We start from the raw sequence: 21,744 nt of genomic DNA on the forward strand, positions 1-21,744 counted from the left end.
AAAAAACTGTGGGAAGGATTTATTATATTTTTGAAGGTAAAGAATTGTACATTCAGACTCACTGTTGATAGAGGAGATGAGTTTTGTGGAAAGAACCTAATCAAGCCCTGTGATGTCCTAGAAGATTTTAAATTCTTAGATGATTTGCATCCACCTTTAATATTGAATATTTAACAACAATTTGTATCAATGCTTAGAGAACGACTTTCTCCTGGAGAACACCGGCAAATTGAAGAATGTGTAGGAGCTACCTGATTTATAAAGGTTCTTGCTGTATGAGAGTTTTTTAAAATGTTGTCTGCCATGCTCTAATCCAAGAGGGGAAAGGCAGATGTGTAAATGCGGTTCTTGTACCAAGGTTTCTCAATTCGCTGCTTGTCTGTAATTGGAGACATACTGACTTTACCACTGTGAATAAGTTCTAGGGTCAAAGTTTCTTTATTAACTGCTCTGTTACACACACACAGCCTCTTGATTCTGTCTTCTGACCAGTCTTAACCAGGGAGGAGATGTAGGAGTGACATTCTAGGGTGTTGACTTAACATTCTAAATATTTAGACGTTCTAAATGTTTGTTTCTAAAACAAATTTGTCAGTCAGTGATTTGGTTAATTCCCAAAATATAGAAAAACATTAGAAAGCAGAAAATGTAATGGACAGTCCATTTATATCCTTTCACAAAAATGTTTCACTTTGAAATTATCTGTTGTTTGAAAAGCCTTTGAGAGAAATAAATAAAAATGCTTCCAAAGATTATTATAAGCTATTAAGTTTGTATTATAATTCTAGATAGAAGAACTAAGAATTTGCTGTAAAATATAATTATCATCTAATAAACAAACATGAGCGAATTCAGAACTATAATGAATGGTGGCAGAGTAGCATAATGTTTTAATACTACCAGTAGCTACAAAAGAAGATACAGTAATTCTCATTTCTGCAAACTTAGAGTAAGAAAAAAATTAATGGGCCTTGTCTTCACCCTCAGCCCATTTCAGTATACCTGAGAAAACCCCAGAGATCAAGTCAGTTCCCTAGAGTTGAGAAGTAGATGGTCCATCTCTAGTGTCCCTGGAGGGTTCCAATCACCTATTTTCTACTTTGAGACTAAAAAGTTAGGAGAGTAGGGATAAGTGAAGACCAGTGAGTTCTAGGCTAGGATACAGGGATTTCCTAAACTATGCTGAAAGGTGTGTGCAGAGAAATTCTGGTGGTCTCCAGGAAGCCAGATTGTTCTAAAACCAGGAAAAGAATTACACCTCAAATGATTTTTTTTTCCATGAGTCTTTGCTGTCTTATATGCCAAGAGTCTTACTGAACACAGTTGGTAAACTGTGGATTTGCTTGGGAAGCTTTGTTTTGTTTTGTTAGGTTTTAAATGAAATGAAAGCAGAGTCTAAGCCCTCTTGGTTATTATTTGCAGAGATTCCTGTGGATTTCTGGAAAAATATTTCCATGTGATGGTGACATTTCTAATGATTAGAGAATTTCAGGACTGAGTTACATACCCAAGCACTGCTAACACATTAAAAAATAACTGATTTGGCAGATTAGTTCTGTCTTTTAATGGTGATTTTGCAACCAACAATTTGTTTTTAGACCATTTGACTTACTTTACTTTGCTCACTTTACATACCGTATTTCACCAATTGTAAGAAGCACATTTTTTCCATATTTTAACATTCTCCAAAATTGGATCATGTGTTACAATCAGTGGAATATATTTGTTTAATTGGCAATGTGTTTTTTTTCTTAGTAGATGTATAAAATAATAATGCATCTTTCAATCAGCGTCATCTAATTCAGTAAAATATGGTGGTTTTGCAACCTTACAAAAGCTATACTACATTATGGTCTGTTAACTTGTCAGGAAATTCCTCCTTATGAAACCAAGGGAGTGATGAGAGCCAGTTTTTCATCTAGAGAAGCAGATAATCACACAGCCTTCATAAGAATAAAGACTAATGCTTCAGACAGCACAGAGTTTATTATTCTTCCTGTTGAGGTTGAAGTTACAACAGGTTAGTGGAAAACTGAAGAAATTGCAAGTTTGGTTTGTTTTGTTTTCACTATATCTTACTCTGGCAAAGTGAAAGATAATTGTTTACTTTTCTTTTTTCCAAGCTCCTGGAATCTATTCCTCAACAGAAATGTTAGATTTTGGTACACTACGAACACAAGGTAAAAAAAGAGAGAGTAAATCTTTATAGGTCTATCAAAAAAAAAAAAATCTTGTATTCTGTGCTGAATGGCTTTCTGTACTTTGTAATTCAGTTTTGAAAGTTACTTTTCAGTGGGTTGCATGATTTGTAGAAATCTCCTTTTGAGGACTCAGAGCCTTTACAATTTATACCCCATAACTGAGCGGTGACATTGCTTACCAAGTAGGAAAACAAGGTCATGAAGTAACATAACTCTTCTAAATGGAAGATTGAAGCAGAAAGTAGTTTCCCAGTTTCTAAATCTAGCTGCTTGTTTATTTACTTCTGCTTACTCTTTTCTATTAATAGTAAAATAAAAGAAATCCTAAGATTTACTTCTAGATTATTGTTTAGATATGAATTATTCAATTGCATTATAATGACATAATGTTAAAAATTTACCCCAGGTGGTAAGAATTCAGATTCTAAAATTGAAAACAACCAAGTAAAGATTTTTATTAAGGAAAAAGTAAAAGAATACTTTGTAATCTGGGATTTATGTGGGCCATATGTAATTAAAATTTGGTTGTTTAGGATTGAAGACCACATTTTAAAAAATTAAATTTGCTTTTAATATGATAATTTTACATTGTACAGTATTACTTTGCTTCATTGTGCTTTGCTGGAAAACTTAAAGATTAGTGATGTCTGAGTTCACTAAAAAATTACGTTTCAGTGTTGTTTTTTATTTGGTTAAGAGGGGGCAGTTTGGAATGCACAGTGTCATTATGAGTAAAGTGGTTCCTACCTAATGTTTCTTTGTAGTAATGTTATTATATTTCTTTCTTTGTTATTATATTTCACATTCTAGAATCTTCAATCTGATATCTAATAAGGTAAAGACTCTAACTTGCTATAAACCACAACTTTTTAAAGAAATATTTCTTTTCCTCAATCTTAACAGATCTACCAAAAGTTTTAAATCTTCATTTATTAAATTCAGGAACAAAAGATGTACCAATAACAGTAAGTTTTTAATTTTTTTTTCTAATTTATATATTTTTTGATTTTAAACTCGTGACAAAATTAAAAATACTTAAACTCTTGCTCTAAAAGAATTCTGTTTTGTGGTGGCATGGTGACACATGGTTCTTAGTGTCATGTAGGAAAACTGTTCTGCCTCTAACCACCCAGATTTTAAGGATGAGAGGGAAAGCAGGCCATCTTCTCCAAGCCAAGTTTGAACCAAAGTTCATGAGGTTCTTATTCAGGGAGAATCATGTAAGAGGCCTGAGAATTCTGATAAATCCTAGGATGTGTGTGCCATGTGGAAAGAAAAAAAGTTGTAAGGATTCCATTAGGTTTGGTTGTTAGACTTGAGGTATGGGTAAGTAAAAAGAAGGGGAGAAAAAGATGCAGGTGAGCTGCGAAGAGAAATAACGAAGCAAAAAAATATGGCAGGTAATAGTAGAGTGTTGTTAACATTTGTCATAGAACTCTTCCTAACTGGCAGCTATTTTAGTTAGTCTAGATAGCATGTTATAAACGAGGGTCCTCTCCTCCCCTCACACATATACACAGAGCAAGTGACTTTTATGCTTTATAATGGAATTGGAGTAACATTAGATCGTTTTAGGCAAAAAAAAAAAATGAAAGAGAGAGAGAGAGAGGAATATCCAAATTTTGCTTTGGCCCACAACCTTCTCCCTGATGAGGTCCCCAAGGTACAACATAGGGAATAATGGAAAAGGAAAGCAGACATTTTTATAATTTGTGCTGATGCTGAAACCTCAACTCAGGAAAATGATAAAATGAGACAGATCACATTAGGCTTGAGACTTAAGAGACCTTTGTCCATCCATGGCCAAACCCAGATTTTACCATCACCTGGTGAAGTAGAGACCAAAAAATGGAGAGTATACAAACCCCAAATAAGGAAGCAAGATATGGTGATCCTGGGTGACCACATGTTAATGCACAGTGACCTTCCTCACCAGCAGGATTGTGGTCCAAGCAGTGTTCTGATATCTGACCTAGCAATTCTTCCCACTAGTCTCTTCTCCTAGTGTGGTTTAGGGATTGGATGGGAAAGTATCTTTACTTAGCCCAAGCAAACTGTCCTAACTTTTTACATACAGTAAGTAGACTGAAACAAATATCTTTTTGAATAGACATTTTATAGAAAAATCAGCAATTAATCCTAAGAATGTGAATTTTTTTTAAATGTAGTATACAGTCCATTTATGACATGGAATTAAATAGACCTATGTTCTTCCTTTTCTCTTTTATTAAGGAGTTTTAGGATACATTGTAAGTGAACATTTTTGCTCTTACTATGGTTCAGGCACCACGCTTGTTGTGTTACGTGGATTACCTTATATAATACAACAACCCTATAAGGTGCAGAGGTCCTAGTTTTCCAAATAGGGAAACTGAGTCAGAGCTTTCTTATTAAGTGACTATCCAACTGTAAAAAGCTCAAAAGTCACATAAATGTATATTAGATATATAAAAGCACTTAGCAATCAAGTCTTTATGAATATTTTATTTTTTATTTTATAAATTTTGTATTTCATTTCAATGTCAATGTTAATAATATTTGTTAGAAAACCTATGTATCTCTATGTCTGTGTATCTACATCTGTACTTACCTGTGTATGTATTTTTGGTAACATCCAAAGCCTACACTCTGCCAGTGTTTTAGTAGTTTTGTGTTATTTCCTCCTCCTTTTATTCTTTCATTCATCTATTTAATAAATATTTAATGAGCATCAACTATATGCCAGCTGCTATACTAAGTACTGAGAACTATACTAAGTACTGAGTAAATTAGGTCACCAAAGTCCCCTGTCCCATCAAGCTCACTTTCAGGCTTCCTGAGGAGGTATTTAGGTGATTTTATTCTAAGTGCGGTGGGAAATTATTATAGGATTTTAAGCGAGAGAGTGACATCATCTGATTTATGTCTTGTAAAATGTTGCCATAGCTACTTTGGGGAGAGTGGACTGTAGAGGCACAAGGGCAGAAAGCAAAAAGCCTGTTGCAGTGGTCCACTTGAGAGATGATGGTAGCATAGAATTCTCGCCTTATCAGCAATGGGGCAAGCCCTTCTACTAGAAACTGAGTTCTTAGAGAGCTTCTTAGGGTTTTTCCTGTTTGTTTCAGCATTTTCTGCATAATATACCAGGCTTAGAGACTGACACATTTTTAGAAGGGAGACCCCTTCTATTTCACAAATATATATAAGTTTTAGGATGGGCTAGGCAGTGCTAGAAGCCGGAGATTTTTAAAAATTCCCTTTTAGGGAATTCAGTTTCTTTCTAAATATAGGATTCCTAAGGCAAGTGACTCCATATATAAGTTCCTCACCAGATTATGGGCAGAATGCCCAGGTTCAAGCCCTCCTGATATTGTCTATAATGCGTCTTTGAGAAAACGGTTTTCCTCAGCATTTATAAAACATGAATGCTATATAAATGAAGGAATAAGTTTGCCCGAGATGTCTTAAGTAGAATGTTTTGCATGAGGTTTCTTTGCTAACTGATTAATAGGAATCACAGATTTATGTATTGATTTTACCAATATCATCTTGATACATACTTTAGTGAATTTGTGCACAGATTATTAAAATTATAGTTGTTACAACTGAAAGGTGGTTTTCCGTGTTTGCTCAAATGCCTTTGTAAATAATTTCAGAATGTTCAGGATCTGAGAGTTACTAAGCATTAGTTGGGTCTGAATGTCATGAGAAAAGGCTGGAACTATATTTAGAGTATATACAAGCTGTGTTTCCTTGGAATCTTGCCATATTTTTTCTCGATCATCTTTGAGTAAGCAATAGTTAGTGACTAATACTAAAACAGGTTGTTAGTATAAATATGCTTGTTACAAGGTAATGATTGTGTATTATTCTTTATTTAAAGCACCAGAAGGAGCCAATTATTTAAGTGTTTTGTTTTGGTATTTTGGTAAGGAAAATCTTAAAGTGGTGTGTTTCATGTGAAGAAAAACATTTTTTTCCATCAACTATTCTAAGCTCTTACTGCTTAAAGTGACTATATTTTAATGATTGCCATTGCTTAGCTATTTCTGGCATGGTGTGTACAGGTTGATAACACTCAGAAGGCGTTGTGCTGTCACTGCTGAACTCCACCTCTAGTCTGTGAGCCTGTGGGAAAATGGTCAAGCTTCTTTTGTTGTTGTATCATATTCAGATCAGTACTGAAGGTGGTAGGAGCCATACCTGTGAAAGTCCTCTGCAGACTGCAAAGCTTTATAAGATCATCTCTCTAACAAGCCTTGACCTCGAGATAAAAGGGGCTAATTTGAAGGAAAGAAAAAAAAGCAAAATTAATTGAATTATAAAATTTTGTAAATAAATGGGCTCTCAGAAAATATTTAATCCAGTACCCTAGGATTTTTTTTTTTTTAAAACAGGTGGGGAAAATGAGCCCCAGAGTAGATGGGCAGCTTACACTTCTAGTTAAATGGTTATTATCCTTTTGTTGCATAAAGTGATCACTACAGGATTGTCACATATGATTCTGTACTGCCTTCCTTTTCTTTGGAAAAAGTAGTAGTATGGTAGTACAGTATAATGAAAGCAAATGATACTTTCTCCAGTTTGTAGTTATCTTACAGCTCAAATTGCTTTGTTTTGCTTTAGTCAACTCCTAGCCACAGTTAGAGATTCCAAAGCAAATGAGGAGCTCTTAAAGAAGAAGAGTGGAGGAAATAAAAGTTAAAATGTTGAGAGAGAGTCTGAAGCCAAGAGCTAAAGGTCCTCAAGATTTCTAGCATAGGAAATGGTAGAACCAAGCCCTGTAAAGACTTGCTAATAGCTCAAGATTAGCCCACAGTGGAAAGGAGATGCTCTAACAGTATCTGTAATCATGGTTATGTATTCAGCTTCATTCCCTGTGGTCACATACACAACACAAAAGGAGGGAAAGTTCTGTTTCTTCATACTCTTCTCAGGTGCTTATTGTGCCTTCAAGGGACTGCCTTTGGTGTTCAGTTTAGGCAGATTTCACCTTTATAAATGAGCTGGAAAGAGTGGGCAGGGAGCCAGGGAGAAGAACCTGGTGACTTGCTGGATCTGACTGCACAACTGTTGACAGGCATGCCTGACAAGTGTCACAGGAAAGTAGTGTTCTTTTCTGCAGGAGATGACAGACTTTGACAAGTTTATAATGCCCCTGCAAATTCAGCAAATACTCTAGGAGGGTTTTCAGACTAAGGTTAAGATTCCAAGTGAATTACAAAAGAAGATTTTTGATTAAGATTTGTGTATAGTACCACAATTTCATGAATACGTTTGTGCAATCGGATGTCAGGTGAAGGTCCCTGGACCAAGTCAGGAAACTCGGTTTTCATATCTGCCTCTTGATGCTGCATTATTAAAACATCACTAAATATTACAAGGTTCTCTTAATCAGTAAAACATTGTATCAGTGAGGAAATCAAAAATAACTATACCTTAAAATGTATTTATTTTTTAAGCATGCTGTAAAAATGCAAGCTTTTACTGCTTTTAGTTATTTTAGGTTTAGTTGTTTGGGTAGAGAGATGTGGTTTCATATGTCTGAAGTGTTCCAACCTCTTCCAGGTTAAACATGGCCTGCAGTCTGCTTCACTGCTCAAGCCCATGGCTAGCAGTGCAGCCCTGCCCTGTTAACAGCAGCACACCTCACTTGCACAGCCATGGCCTAGAGATGTAGAGAAAATGCCAGGAGAAGTACAATCTGTAAAACTACCTGACACTGGGGCACCAGCTCCCAGATTCATGTTCATTCTTCACCTTCAGATAATTGGAATGTTACGTTTAGTATTATGGAACCCTATCATAAGTCTTCCTCGTGTTGCCTTCTCTGATAAGTGAATTAGGCATTCATTTGGAAAATAAATAACTTTTTAAAATGTTTTATATACTTATACCCTGTGCAGTAGTTTGTCTTTACATTCTTACACTTATTAATCTATCGTACTGTTTTTTCCTCTGGTCATCATTTTATTTGATAAAGATATTCTAATGAAATTCATTTGAAGTTTTACCGGTTCGGCCTACTTCATTTAAAGGGAGCACATAAGTTAAACTTTTCAGATTTTGATTCTGCTTTACTCTTCTTGTGACTTTTCAGTATAAGGCAACTGAAACTTTAGACTAAAATAATGCCATATGTCTGTATATTTTTTTCTCTTTGTAGAGTGTTCGACCTACACCACAAAATGATGCTGTAACGGTACACTTTAAGCCAATTACATTAAAAGCTTCAGAAAGTAGATACACCAAGGTTGCAAGCATTAGTTTTGATGGTAAGTATTCACCTTTTCTCTCTATAGAGAGTGGTGTTAATTTGATAACCTAGAAAGCATCTGTGCTGGCATCTTAATATAGGAATCCAGACTATTTCACAGTCAGATTTTATATTATTGCTTGAGTTGATTTTTTTCTTTAAACCATCACAAACTCTTATTTGATTGATTCATGAAAGAAAATATCATAACTTTATAAAACTAAATCAGTATTTGCAATAGAAAAACATCAGTAAATACATGAGTATTAGAATCATTTCCGTAATCTGGTCTAACCCTTTCACATGTGTGTGTGCATGCACGTATATATATATAGTGATTTACATTAATTATGAAGTCATTAATTTTTATAATTAAGTGATCATTTATTTGAATTTCAGAAGCATGTTTGAATTTGAGAGCAAAATATTCTTTGTAACATTTTCATATATTGGCTTTTATAAGCAATGCAGACGGTTCTACTTAAGCTAAAATAATAGCTTTTATAATAGAATTGTCAAATTAGCTATTATTTCAAACATGTATAATATATATTTTGTCATTTGAAATGTTAACTCAGATTTTAATGTTTTTATAGCATGTTTTTGTTCCATTTTGCCCACTTTAAAAGAACATTTATTGAATTTGCTGTCACAAAATTTTTTAAATAAGGTCTTAATGGCTGCTTAACTATATGTGTAATTAAATTAAATGAGAACTGAAACTCTGAACAGGGCTTTTCTCATAGGGGCCCATGCAAATGAGGAGCTATAAAGTTTAAACGTTGCCTTTATGATAAAGCCACCTCTACTCAGAGTCAACATTTTACAGCTCAGCTTCTCATTGATGAGAATATTTGATCAATGAATGTAGGAGGACACTGGCACCTCTGCCCAGTGTTTGGGAGAGCATCTGTGCCTGCTTTTCACCCATGGAGAGTTCTGGGGAGGATCTGGAGCAACTACATAGCCTGGGTGCCAGCCTCAGGATTCATTCCATGAGCTCAGTGAGAACTCCCAGGGAATCAAAATTAAATAGGCAGCATACTTTCATAATACAATTGTCAAGAGTTAGAGCGCAGCCTTATAACCCCAAGGTCACCAGTTCAGTTCCCCATGCCGGCCAGCTGCCAAAAAAATAATATTAATAATACAGTTGTCAAGAAATAGTAATATAGAAAGTGTTGTTGCCACAATTATTTCCAAATCTAAGCCAAATTGTCTTCTATGCTGATGAGAGACCGCATTGATGACCACCAGTGTCAGCATCAGTAGGTGTATTCCCCTCTCTTACAGAAGAGAGCAGCCAATGGTCACTCCTGACGCTTGAGAACATTTAGGACCCACCCTTGTGATAAGTCTAAGGGACGAGGCAGTGCGCAGTGGCCACAGCTGTGCATATAGTTCTCCCATGCACTGCGGGCGTGAAGCGCTCCTCTTCTCCAGCTCCTTTGTCCACAGCCCAGTGGACATTTCGATTCTTGAGATAAATGCTATCATTAGTGTTGGTTCTTTTGAGATCATAAACTCTAGAGTAAGTGTTTTTTAAAGAAATTGTGTAAAATTAAATACGAAGGCAAAGGGAAGCCATCTTTTAGAACAAATGCTGTATTTCTTAATAGTGGCTTTTAATATCTTGGGGAAAACCCCTTCACCTTCCACCTCACCCACTATCACCCTCGGTCCCAATACAAAATGCCTCTCAAAGTTGCTGTGAAAATCAGTCAGGAAGTGTGTTTTATTTAACTTTTAATATTTTCAGGATGCATCTTATATATATATATATGTATTTAATATATATGTATATTAATTCTGCAGTGTTCACTAATCAAGTAAGCATCTTTTTCTTCAAAAGTCACTATTCTTTATGATATTTAATTGAATTTTTTGAGATTTTTGATCACTTCTTTGCTGAAATATAACATTATGTGATGCCATGAAATGCCTAAATTATGCCCCTTGTAACCAGCCTTACATTAGAACAAATAGTGAAAAATTAAAAGCATCCAGAAATAGTTAACTAGCAAGCAGAAAGAAATAAGAGGCTTAGTGGGAATTTAAAAATCACATTCGTTTTTATAGCTGAGTAGTATTCCATTGTGTAGATGTACCACATTTTCCGTACTGCCATTTGCAACAACATGGATGGACCTTGAGAGAATTATATTAAGTGAAACAAGTCAGGCACAGAAAGAGAAATACCACATGTTCTCACTTATTGGTGGGAGCTAAAAATTAATATATAAACTCAAACACACACACACACACACACACACACACAAACCGGGGGGGGGGGGAGAAGATATAACAACCACAATTACTTGAAGTTGATGCGACAAGCAAACAGAAAGGACATTGTTGGGGGCGGGGGAGGAGAAGGGAGGGAGGTTTTGGTGATGGGGAGCAATAATCAGCCACAATGTATATTGACAAAATAAAACATACATACATACATACATACATACATACATACATACATACATACATACATACATACATACATACATAAATAAATAAATAAAATAAAATAAAATAAAATAAAATAAATCTAAAGTCACCATTTGTGCATAGTCAGCTACCAGACGTCATACCATTTCTTTGTTCTTTGTGCTGAAGTTGGGTAACACACATTTGCCAAACTCACATATAAATTCTTCTAAGTGTTCCTGAAGTACATTAAAGGGGATAAAGATAGCTTCTTTATTTGCTATGAAAGGAGCTAATGTGTACCCAGATTGGATCCAACTGAATCAATTTCTGTAATTCCAGATAGAATTATTTAAAACTGCTACAAAATCTAAAGGATTTACTTGATCTGTGAGGACAGTATAATAAGATGGCAGGAGCAGATTGGCTCCTCTTATACCATGAGCTGGCTAATGTGAGAAGTCAGAGCTCATAATGCTCAACTTTCTTGCATCATGCTACTTTCTAGGTATTTTATAGCAAGACTATAAAATACAAGGAATGTTATTTCTTTCTTAGTACAGCTGTGAACCAGTGTATGTGTGTTGGCGGGGGGGTATATTTTGCCTCCCAGGGGACATTTGGCAATGTCTGGAAACATTTTTGGTTGTCACAGCTGCAGGGATATTACTGACATTCTGCAAGTAGAGAGGACCAGGATGCTGCTAAACATCCTACAGTGCACTGGACAGCCCCACACAACAAATAATAAAGAATAATCTAGCCTAAAATGTTAATAGTGCCAAGGTTGAGAAACCTGTCTGTAAATAAAGCCAACGCCTATGGCTATAGAGCAGTAGCTTAGATACAGTGTTTTTCTTCCTGAATTGTGGTCACTTGCTAATTCCTTGTCTGTTTATCTCATTACAGGAAAAATAAAACATTTTCCTTTTTTTGCATGAAAAATGTGTTATTTGATTTAAAATGTAAAAGCATCGTATTTGCCAATTCAAAAGCTCAACTTTATTTTTAAGATTTTTGTCAGTCTACATAAAGTCACTCATACTCTTTTGTAGTAAAAAATGACAGATTATTTTTTTATGCTTCCTTTCAGCATCAAAGGCAAAAAAACCATCTCAGTTTTCTGGGAAAATAACTGTTAAAGCAAAGGAAAAGAGTTATTCTAAACTTGAAATACCATATCAAGCAGAAGTTTTAGATGGGTGAGTTTCTTTTTAAAATAAGCTTTATAACTTTTGCTACTTAGTAAATTCTGTTTTCCTACTCAATGACCTTGGCAAAAATAGTAGCCAAGTTCACATAAACTCTATGGAATTATTGTTGAAAAGAGCAACCTCAAGTATAAAGGGGAAAACCTCCTGTATTTTATTTATTTTTTACTTTCTTAGAAGAAAAAGGTAAGTGTGATGATATGAAGTGGCTTAAATGAAGACTTAATGATTCAAAAATGAGTCTATGATTTTTTAAATAATATTTAAATCATTTGAACCATTTTCTTTCTGTCATTGCTTTTCTAACTTGTAAGTGATTGTGGCTTGTTATTATTTTGTCACTTGAAACAAAATCATTTATATTCCTTTATAAACTCATAAACACTTCTAGAATTATAACTTTTTATTAATGGGCAGTACCATACATAGTTCATTTTCTAATTATACTTTAACCAGTAATAGTTTAATATCCAACTTGGTAGATATTCATTTTAACAAAGCTGGTTGCAATCCAATGATAAATATTCTAGGTGTTTGATTACATATAATTCATTAGAGAATACTTCTTTATATTTCATTTCAATACTTTGCAAGCTAAATTTTTTAAATCATATGGTTAATCACAAATATTAAAATTATTGTTTTAAGTCATATGGTTAGTCACAAATATTAGTTCTAATTCTCTCATACAGTTCTTAATGCTAAATGTGAGTTATTACAACAGAAGAACTTGGATTTTAAATTAACACATGGAAATAAAAATGATTTATTTTGTTTTGTTTTGTTTTCACATAGTTATTTGGGATTTGATCATGCTGCAACATTGTTTCACATCCGGGACAGTCCCGCTGATCCTGTGGAAAGGCCAATTTTCCTTACTAACACTTTCAGTTTTGCAATCCTCATTCATGATGTGTTGCTACCAGAAGAAGCCAAAACAATGTTTAAAGTATGTCCAGAAACCCTCATACTTTTAATTTTCTTGGACTACCGACTAAATGATGCTGACGTAGTTTGTTTGTTTGTTTTCTCTCCCATTATTTCCTAGGTTCACAACTTCAGCAAACCAGTCTTAATTCTTCCTAATGAATCAGGATACATTTTTACTCTGTTTTTTGTGCCAGCCACGTCATCCATGCACATAGATAACAACATTTTACTTATTACCAATGCTTCCAAGTTTCATTTACCTGTACGGGTATATACAGGCTTTTTAGATGTAAGTATGTTGCCTACCTTTAAAATTTAAACTCCCCACCCATCTTTTTTATTTTTAGGTATTATTAGGCAATTGTGTCATACACTCTTACATTTTGCCTTTATCTGTGTTCCACAAGTTGATCTAATTCCTTCCTATTCAGTACTTTCAAGGTGACTGGTTTTCACCCTTGCCAGAAGCCATCTCCCTTGGTGACACGGTTGACTCCTCTAGTTACGGGCTGCCCCTGGCTTTTTTTCCACATTCTGCTTTCTCTTGGTTTTGCTTTTAAACTGTTGTAATGGTGGGAATTCTAAAAAAAAGAGCTCCATGGAAGAAAAATAATAGGCAGAAAAAAATAGTACAAGGAAAGTGAAGAGAGGGGAACTATGTAGGAAAGAAATGACCAAAACCGGGAAATAACAGGATAAAGAAGAGAACCAGCTAATAAAGAAGAAAAGAAGGGGGTAAAGACACACTGTTTGAAGAATAAGCTAAATACAATACAGAAGGAAAGAATAAAGGTCTTCCTAGTACAGAGAATAAACCAGAAAAAAATCCAAACAAAGCTGTCCTGTGATCAATGGAAGAAGCTTAGATAAGAGGCGACACTATTAAGGATGATAAAAAGAAAGGTAGAACGTAAAATATAGTCCTCTAGAAAGGCAGAATCAATTAGAATTCTCAAGGGGAGGGATCTTCAGTATTATCCCACTCCTTCGGTTATTTTGTTTAAACAGTTATTTATTTGCAGTCACTCATGATGCTTACTGAAACCATAGACTTTTTGCCTCATCCCCTGGTGCTCCTCTTAACCTCTCCTAGTACTTTAGCTTCCTGCTTCTTGTATGTGCCTCCAGAGGAGAAGTAGTTGCTTAGTACAGACCATGGCTGTTTTCATTTCTGATTACTCAAAAGATTTTGATTGTACAAAGTTCCCAGTATATTTTATATATGTGTGTATATATGTATATATACATGAAATATAGAAACGAGTATATCTCAATATAGTTACTTTCTCTTGATAACGTTCTGTTACATAAATATGATTTTATGTTTAATCTGGTTCTTTTATATCTTTCTAGTACTTTGTATTGCCCCCCAAAATAGAGGAACGTTTCATAGATTTTGGGGTACTCAGTGCTACAGAAGCAAGTAATATTTTATTTGCAATTATAAACAGCAATCCAATTGAGGTAAAAAAAATCTTTTGATTCTAAATCACATTTAGGGTTTTATGGTTGTGTTGGTATAATCACTTTCATATTTTTCTCTTTTTTAAGTTGGCTATAAAAAGTTGGCATATCATAGGAGATGGTTTATCAATAGAACTTGTAGCTACAGAAAGAGGCAATAGGTCTACAATAATTTCAAGCCTTCCAGAGTTGGAAAAATCCTCTTTATCAGACCAGTCATCAGTAAGTAAACTTTCTTATTTTTTCCTTAAACTAAGAAGGATGTCTAAACCACACATAAAAGACCGTTGCTATGCTGCATACCTCAGCTAATATTTTTATGTTATTTATAATAGCAATGGTGTTTTAGTCCATTTCTCTTGCTTATAACAAAATACATGGAACTTGGGTAATTTGTAAGAAAATGAAATTTATTGCTTACAGTCCCTGAGGCTGGGAAGGCTTTAAGTCCATCTGGTGGTGGTGACAGCGACCCAGGGGTCTCACAGTGCAAGATGGTGGAAGCAGAGAGAGTGAGAGAGAAAGAGCTTCTCATTCACTCTTTTTATAGCCCTCAGAACCACGCCCTGACCACCATTATTAATCCATTCACTACTGCACGGTCCTGCAGTCTAATCACCTCTTTAAGGCTCCACCTTTCAATTACCATAATAGAATTTCCCACCCCTCTAGCAGTAGGGGCCAAGTTTCTAATACATGAAACTTGGGGGACACAATTCAAGCTTCAGTGAGTTTTGGGCGGACGTAATCTAATCCACTACGAATGGTTATTTGGTTTTGAAAGGGCCTTATAGGTAATGTATTTCAGCCCTCTCCTTTTATCATGGGGGCACTGAAACCCAAAGGGTTAAGTTCTACCTTGTCATAAAAAGTTCTGTAACAAGCCAATTTAAATTTAAACCTTTTGGAATACAAGTGTCTTTACAGGAGAAATCACCATGGGTCCTTAACTAACCCTGTATTCATTTTAGTTTACTGGAAAAAAAGATAGACCTGAACATTGGTAGAAAGTATTTTTCATTATACAGTATATTTCTGGCCAGTTTTCTGAACTGATTAGAAAAGAGTTCAGTGAGGCAAATATTATTTGATCCCTGTGTGAATCTGCCCACGTACTTTTACTCTGTCTTATAAACATATACAGTTGGTTGTGAGAGAGCCCTGACCAAGAGAAGACCATGTATCAGTGTCAGCCATCACCACTACTACAAAGGGAACTCGGAGTTTATACCTACCGAGAAAATAGTAGAAGGAACATAACATATCTCATCTGCAGATAAGGATAGAACTTCTTGGGGCAGTTTTACTAAAGGAAAAGCAAATGTCCTTAGGCGCAGAGATTGGAATGCCATAGGTTTGATATTTTCACATAACCCAGTCTCAGCTGCTCTGAAGACCTGACTGTTAATGTTGCAGAGTTACATTCAGAACTTGAAGCAGAACCAACTGTGTGTGCATGTGTGCCCCACTGGTGCTGAAGGATGGTGGAAGGCTCTGTCCCTCCATGCCAGCCCTCACCCGCTTTGGCCATAGAGGCCCATGGGTGGTGAGTGAGGAGCTACCCTAGCAAGAGGACAATACCCTTCGCCAGCCAGGCAGCTGCAAGTCTGACTGCTGTTTCTGGAGCCAGCTTTCTTGGGGGCCCCTGGAATAAGTGTAATAGATAAAGATCAAGGGATAGCCACTACTCTGAGATATTTGTACATGCTCATACAGTAATTCGGAGTCGTACTGGTATGTGTTAGGAATAGGAAGTCGGTTTATCACTATAGCCTTCATTTCCATTTTGATAGGAAACTTCATCTAGTAAGGCTAATGGATGATGTCATTTCTACTACATACAGGTAATATTAGCTTCAGGCTATTTTGCAGTGTTCAGAGTCAAACTTACTGCAAAAAAACTAGAAGGGATTCATGATGGAGCCATACAGATCACAACAGACTATGAGGTAAGGGCATATAGGGATTTATGTCAATGGGGTTTCTCTGAATATTTCAGTCCTTTTTTTTTTTTATAGAGACAGAAAATTAAGTTTACTCATAAAGTTACAGTCTACTAGTTTCATGCCTTGAAAACTGAGCTTTTGAGAATAGTTTACAGAAGATTGGTGTTCATTAGCTCATGGTTTTCTTATGAAACCCAAACGTCCTAACTAAAAAATCAACTTCAGGAAAATGCCTTTAGCACATTTAGAAATGCTCTATTAGAAACCTGCTTACAGATGGTTATAGCATTACACAGAGCCTAATTGAATTTCCTGAGTTAGATACCTGATTCTTTCTGCAATCTTAAATATCCTCCTGTGTAACATTTCCAAAAAGGAGGAATAAAATCAGGAAATCATGCCTAATTTGAGTTCTCACGTGTATACTTACATGAGTCATTCTGAGTAAAAGGAAGAAAGAAAATCATTGAGCTTTTTAAAGACTCTTTGTGGGGTTTATGTTGCATTCAGTAAGATTTTGAATGGATATATTTCTGCCAAACCTAAAGCTCTAAAGCTCTTTGGGAAGTCAAGCACTGATAAATTCAACAAGCTGCTACCCTTGTCCTCCTAGGTGTTTTCAGCACACATAAATCCCACATGAAAGAAATCTAATTGCAAAATAAAAAGAGTTGGCCAAAATGATTTGTTGGGAGTATGTCAGATTAACTCCCCAAATGAGGAATTCATGTTTATCACTCATGGTAGAAATAAATACATTTCAGAATTAAGGCAAATTTTTGTTAATATGGATAAAAATAAGAATTAAGAGAAAATATCCTAAAGAAGTATCTTTCTGAGTTACTAATGGAATATGAGCTGGGATTCTAACTCTATAGCGTTCAGCTCATTTTTTAAAATTAGGTTGATGTTTATTTCTATATACAAAAAATAGAGAGCGATATAACTCTAGAAAGTGCTAGATTTTTCATACATTGTTTTAGGAGTACAATTTGACTTTCCTTTTTAAGTTAATAATCTTCAGAATACTTGTATTTTGAAAACTCTGTCTCTATTTGTTCCCCGTTGTTTAGCCTTGTTTATTATGTTTTCATTGAATTACTGAGAGCTACATAGAGATTTATTGTATTTCATTATATTTGATGGAGTACATTGGACAGATTAAACAGCATCAGTGGGTAATTTTAATATTGATTTTGAGTTGGTTATTACCAATGTAAGTCCCAAGATGAGGTTTTTTTAACTTCAAAAAATAATGCAATAGTTGTCAATATCAATATAAGACTTAAACACTTATTTCATTATGGTCTGCTTCTTCACTCCACAGATCCTAACGATTCCTGTGAAGGCTGTGATTGCAGTGGGTTCACTGACCTGCTTCCCTAAGCATATGGTTCTTCCACCTTCCTTTCCAGTAAGACAGTTAATTTGCACTTTTTTTTTTTTTGACTAATTTTTCTCCTTTCCTTTACTTCCGTGTTCCTAGAATTCAATAGTAAAGTCAATTATTTTTTATTAGTTATTCATTATAAAGTAAGACATTGTACCAAGTTCTTTAGAAGATATAAAGAGTTACAGTCCCTTCCCACAAAAAGTTTTCCGTCTAGAATGGGAAATGGACCCATGGGTCATTGATGTGAAGAGTTTAGAAATTGCCCTAAGAAGGGTAGAAATAAAGTGGTGTGAAGGAGATGCACATCTCCTCGATGAAGGTGCCTTATGAGATGGCTTAGCATTTCTTCTGGCAAGAACTTGCATTCAGGGCCAGGGAACCACCTTGACAAAGACAAGGAGGCAGTGAAGTCTGAAGTAGGTTCAGGCAGTAGTGAGCTGTCCAGTTCGGCAAGAATGGAGAGAAGTGTTAAGAGAGAAGACGGTATGGTGTGTTTGGGTGTTAGCATGAAAAAATCAAACACATTTAAATCCATGGGAATCCAAAGTTTTTGAGCAGAGGCTTGATAGCATCAGAGCCAGGCTTTAAAGACTGGCTCTCTGGCAGGAGAAAGTACAGGACCCTAGGGAGGGTGTCGGGAGGCCAGCCCCGAGACTGACCAGGGTCCACGTGGAAAGGGAGGAGAGACGCTTGAAGCTGTGGCAGAGACAGTAAAGCCTTTGGTGCCTTCAAGCCTTTGCTGTTTTTCCGCCTTGAATGTCCTTTCCCCTCTTCTCCCTTCAGAGAACTCCCTCACATCTTTCAAGGTCCAATTCCATCATCATCTCTTCTCTAAAGGTTTCTTGACTCTTCTAGACAATCAGTACCGGTTGTTTCATGTGTGATCCTAGAGCACTTTGAAATTACCTTTCTTGTGCCAAACCTTGTGCTGTAAATATTTTCTTATAGGTTGGTCTCCCCTGTGAGACCCTGAGACCCACTGGGAAAGGGGTGAGAGATCATTTATCCCCAATAGCAGGCACTTAGTCGATAATAGATGGATGAAGGAACAGAATGATGATAGGGAACGTAGGCCAGAGACATTTCAGATTAATCATTCGAACTGTGCTTGAATATCCTGATGAGGTCATACAGATCAAAGCAAGTGGGGGTACCTAGAGGAGTCAAAAATGCGACTTAGAGTTTGAAGCTGGAGAACAAGGAGAAAAGAAAGGGGAGAGCCAGCAGAAGTCACCGTCTTTTGCAGGATGGTGGTAGTCAGTTCTGCACGTACTGGGGCAAATGTAGAAGCTCTCTTATCCTGTGACAGGAGGCACGCTGGGTTAGGAGAAACAAGACACTGCAAAATCCTAAGGTTGTATACAATAAAATCTAAATTCAAAACGCATCTCCTTAAAAATATAAATTTTCAATTAATAGGTCAACACGTTTATGTTGTCTTAATTCAATATTTGTCTTCCTTTCATTCTACTTTGTACTGACTGTACTGAACTCTTGACTTTATTTGTCCATAAGAACCTTGTTCCTTCCTTCAGTTACCTTCTCAATCAGTGATTGCCTCAGTCTCTGCATAAATCCTAGAAGTGAACAGTTCCCTAAAGACACAGATGACACAGTGAAAAGGCCATGGATGGAGTAAATAAGAAGGCATCTGTATAAAACAAGGTGTTGGTTTTGAAGTGCTTCAGAGGAAGTTTTCAGATATTTGCTGATGACTTAAAGGACCCGCCACATGCTTGGAATGATGTATTAACTTTATATTACCCAGTTCTGTAAAATCTCTAGCAGGTGGAGAATACAGTACTAGAGGTGACTGACGGAAACGGTACCTCAGAATAAATCAATTACCTCCAAATAAATTACCTCAAAATAATTTCAAATAACTTGTAGTTTAATACTTAATACTTGAATAGAATTACAAAAGGAACTTTTGTATCTGTTACCACTTTTGAACCCCCACCACACCCCTGAGAGACAGGGCACAAGGGAAGGAGTTACGACAGGTACGCGAGGTCCTGCGGACTGGAAGGCAGCACTGTCCAGCCCCACTCTGATGTTCTCCATCACAGCAGCAGCCTCCCCCGCCCGTGTCTTTCTCGTGTGTTTTATTCTCAATCAGCTGTAAACAGGGAGTATTGGTCTCAGCATCACCCACACACACCTCTTTTTCCTGTGCATTCTTTTAATCCTGTATGTAATATTAATACCAAATATTAGAAAAGTGGGTTTAATCATTTTAGAGCTTCTTCAAATGGATCGCAATCCAGTGTACAAAAAGATAAAATTCTATATTCAACCAAAAAAAAGTAGAAGATTATAATATGGTTCTTATTGAAGATTATTTAGATCATTTTATTTAAAATTTGGTAGCTTATCATATGGAGAAGTTTGCAGCTGGTAAGAGCAGTCATTGGTTATTTAATAATTTAAGTTGTATGCTGTTTACTAAGATACTTGATGATGTATACTTTTTAAGGATGTCTAATTTCTCTTTGATGCCACAAGTGATTTTTTTTTTTTTTTTTAATAAATAAGACTTTATTCTAAGGAAAAAAATCTGATTTTCTTTTGTTTTGTTTGGCTTTAGATTTTTGAATACAGTTGTTCCGGGGCAGCCTTGCCTTGGTGTAAACAAGCCTAACTTAGCAAACTGAAAGTGACCATCCCCTTTCTGTAGAGCTAACTTGGTTTATGCCTTTGTTGGCATCTTCAATATTTTAACTGTGAACATTTTTACTTTAATTCATTTTCACAAGATTGCAAAAATTTGTCATTCTAATTTTTCTGTAACATGCCATAACAACAACAACAACAAAGTGGTTTTTTGGGGGGAGGGTTGGGGGGGTGGCTCTTAATTTAGAGATTATCAACTGATGAAAATTCTAATATCTTTTGGGCTTTGGTTTCCTAGAAATATGCTTGCCAGCTCTAGAGTGAGTGATCTTAACAAAATCTGAGCACATGCAAATTTGTTTGTTTTCTTTCTTTCTTCAGGGGAAGATAGTTCATCAAAGTTTAAATATTATGAATTCCTTCTCACAGAAGGTAAAGATACAACAAATAAGATCTTTGTCAGAAGATGTGCGATTTTACTATAGACGATTACGAGGCAATAAGGAAGACTTGGAGCCAGGAAAAAAATCAAAGGTTTGAAAATGTTATATTTGAGAATTCCCATTCATTAATATTTTATTGTGACCTTCTGTGGATTTGGGATTCATGGTTCTCCTGTGCCTCTTTATAGATTGCAAACATTTATTTTGATCCTGGACTGCAGTGTGGGGATCATTGCTATGTTGGCTTGCCTTTTCTATCCAAATGTAAGTTATCTTGCTGTTCTCTCTCATGACTTCACTCCCCTGAAAATATTCTTTAAAAAAAAGCTGCTACTTTTAAAGTCCATCCCTGTCTCTTGCTACTGTATGAAATTGTTTGAAGGAAAATTGAGAAGTGGGAATAGAGGCAGGGCTGAGTATGTCATAATATATGTTTCCTTGTTTTAGTGGAACCCAAAGTGCAGCCTGGTATAGCCATGCAGGAGGATATGTGGGATGCTGACTGGGATTTGCACCAAAGCCTGTTCAAAGGGTGGATGGGAATAAAGGAAAATTCAGGTCATAGGTGAGTGAGTGTTTTTGCTTTATTTAAGTATTTTAGCTCTCTTTACAAGTTTGAAATGTCTCAGTTGATATTACTTTCTAGATGTTGTTCTTATATTAGGTTATTTTACTTCTTTGTAACTAAGGAAATATGCCTAATGTTTAGAAAGTCATTACATTAGTAAGACATCTTAAATTGCTATTTTAATTGTATATTGCTCAAAAGTATACAAAGTACCATTTTTCTCTTCTCCAGTGCTTTGGATACTGTGTTAAAATCAAATAAACTATTTGAAGTTGTCTTTAAATAGGATGTAGAATGTGACTAAAGTATTCACCTT

General features: G+C 35.7%; 1 protein-coding gene across 2 annotated transcripts in view; it reads left to right on the forward strand.

Moving 5' to 3' along the window:
- TMEM131 (transmembrane protein 131) overlaps nucleotides 1-21,744 on the forward strand; it is a 211,733-nt gene that overhangs the window by 136,618 nt on the left and 53,371 nt on the right. For both annotated transcript variants that reach the window (XM_063077862.1, XM_063077861.1), the window contains exons 9-22: nucleotides 1,870-2,020; nucleotides 2,124-2,180; nucleotides 3,105-3,166; nucleotides 8,347-8,455; nucleotides 11,954-12,062; nucleotides 12,867-13,020; nucleotides 13,120-13,290; nucleotides 14,355-14,465; nucleotides 14,553-14,687; nucleotides 16,310-16,414; nucleotides 17,739-17,825; nucleotides 20,799-20,951; nucleotides 21,049-21,124; nucleotides 21,308-21,425. In XM_063077862.1, coding sequence (XP_062933932.1) covers nucleotides 1,870-2,020; nucleotides 2,124-2,180; nucleotides 3,105-3,166; nucleotides 8,347-8,455; nucleotides 11,954-12,062; nucleotides 12,867-13,020; nucleotides 13,120-13,290; nucleotides 14,355-14,465; nucleotides 14,553-14,687; nucleotides 16,310-16,414; nucleotides 17,739-17,825; nucleotides 20,799-20,951; nucleotides 21,049-21,124; nucleotides 21,308-21,425 — 1,598 coding nt within the window. The remainder of the gene's footprint in view (nucleotides 1-1,869; nucleotides 2,021-2,123; nucleotides 2,181-3,104; nucleotides 3,167-8,346; nucleotides 8,456-11,953; nucleotides 12,063-12,866; nucleotides 13,021-13,119; nucleotides 13,291-14,354; nucleotides 14,466-14,552; nucleotides 14,688-16,309; nucleotides 16,415-17,738; nucleotides 17,826-20,798; nucleotides 20,952-21,048; nucleotides 21,125-21,307; nucleotides 21,426-21,744) is intronic.

The sequence above is a fragment of the Cynocephalus volans genome, chromosome 14 (assembly GCF_027409185.1).
Source record: "Cynocephalus volans isolate mCynVol1 chromosome 14, mCynVol1.pri, whole genome shotgun sequence".
Lineage (NCBI taxonomy): Eukaryota > Metazoa > Chordata > Mammalia > Dermoptera > Cynocephalidae > Cynocephalus > Cynocephalus volans.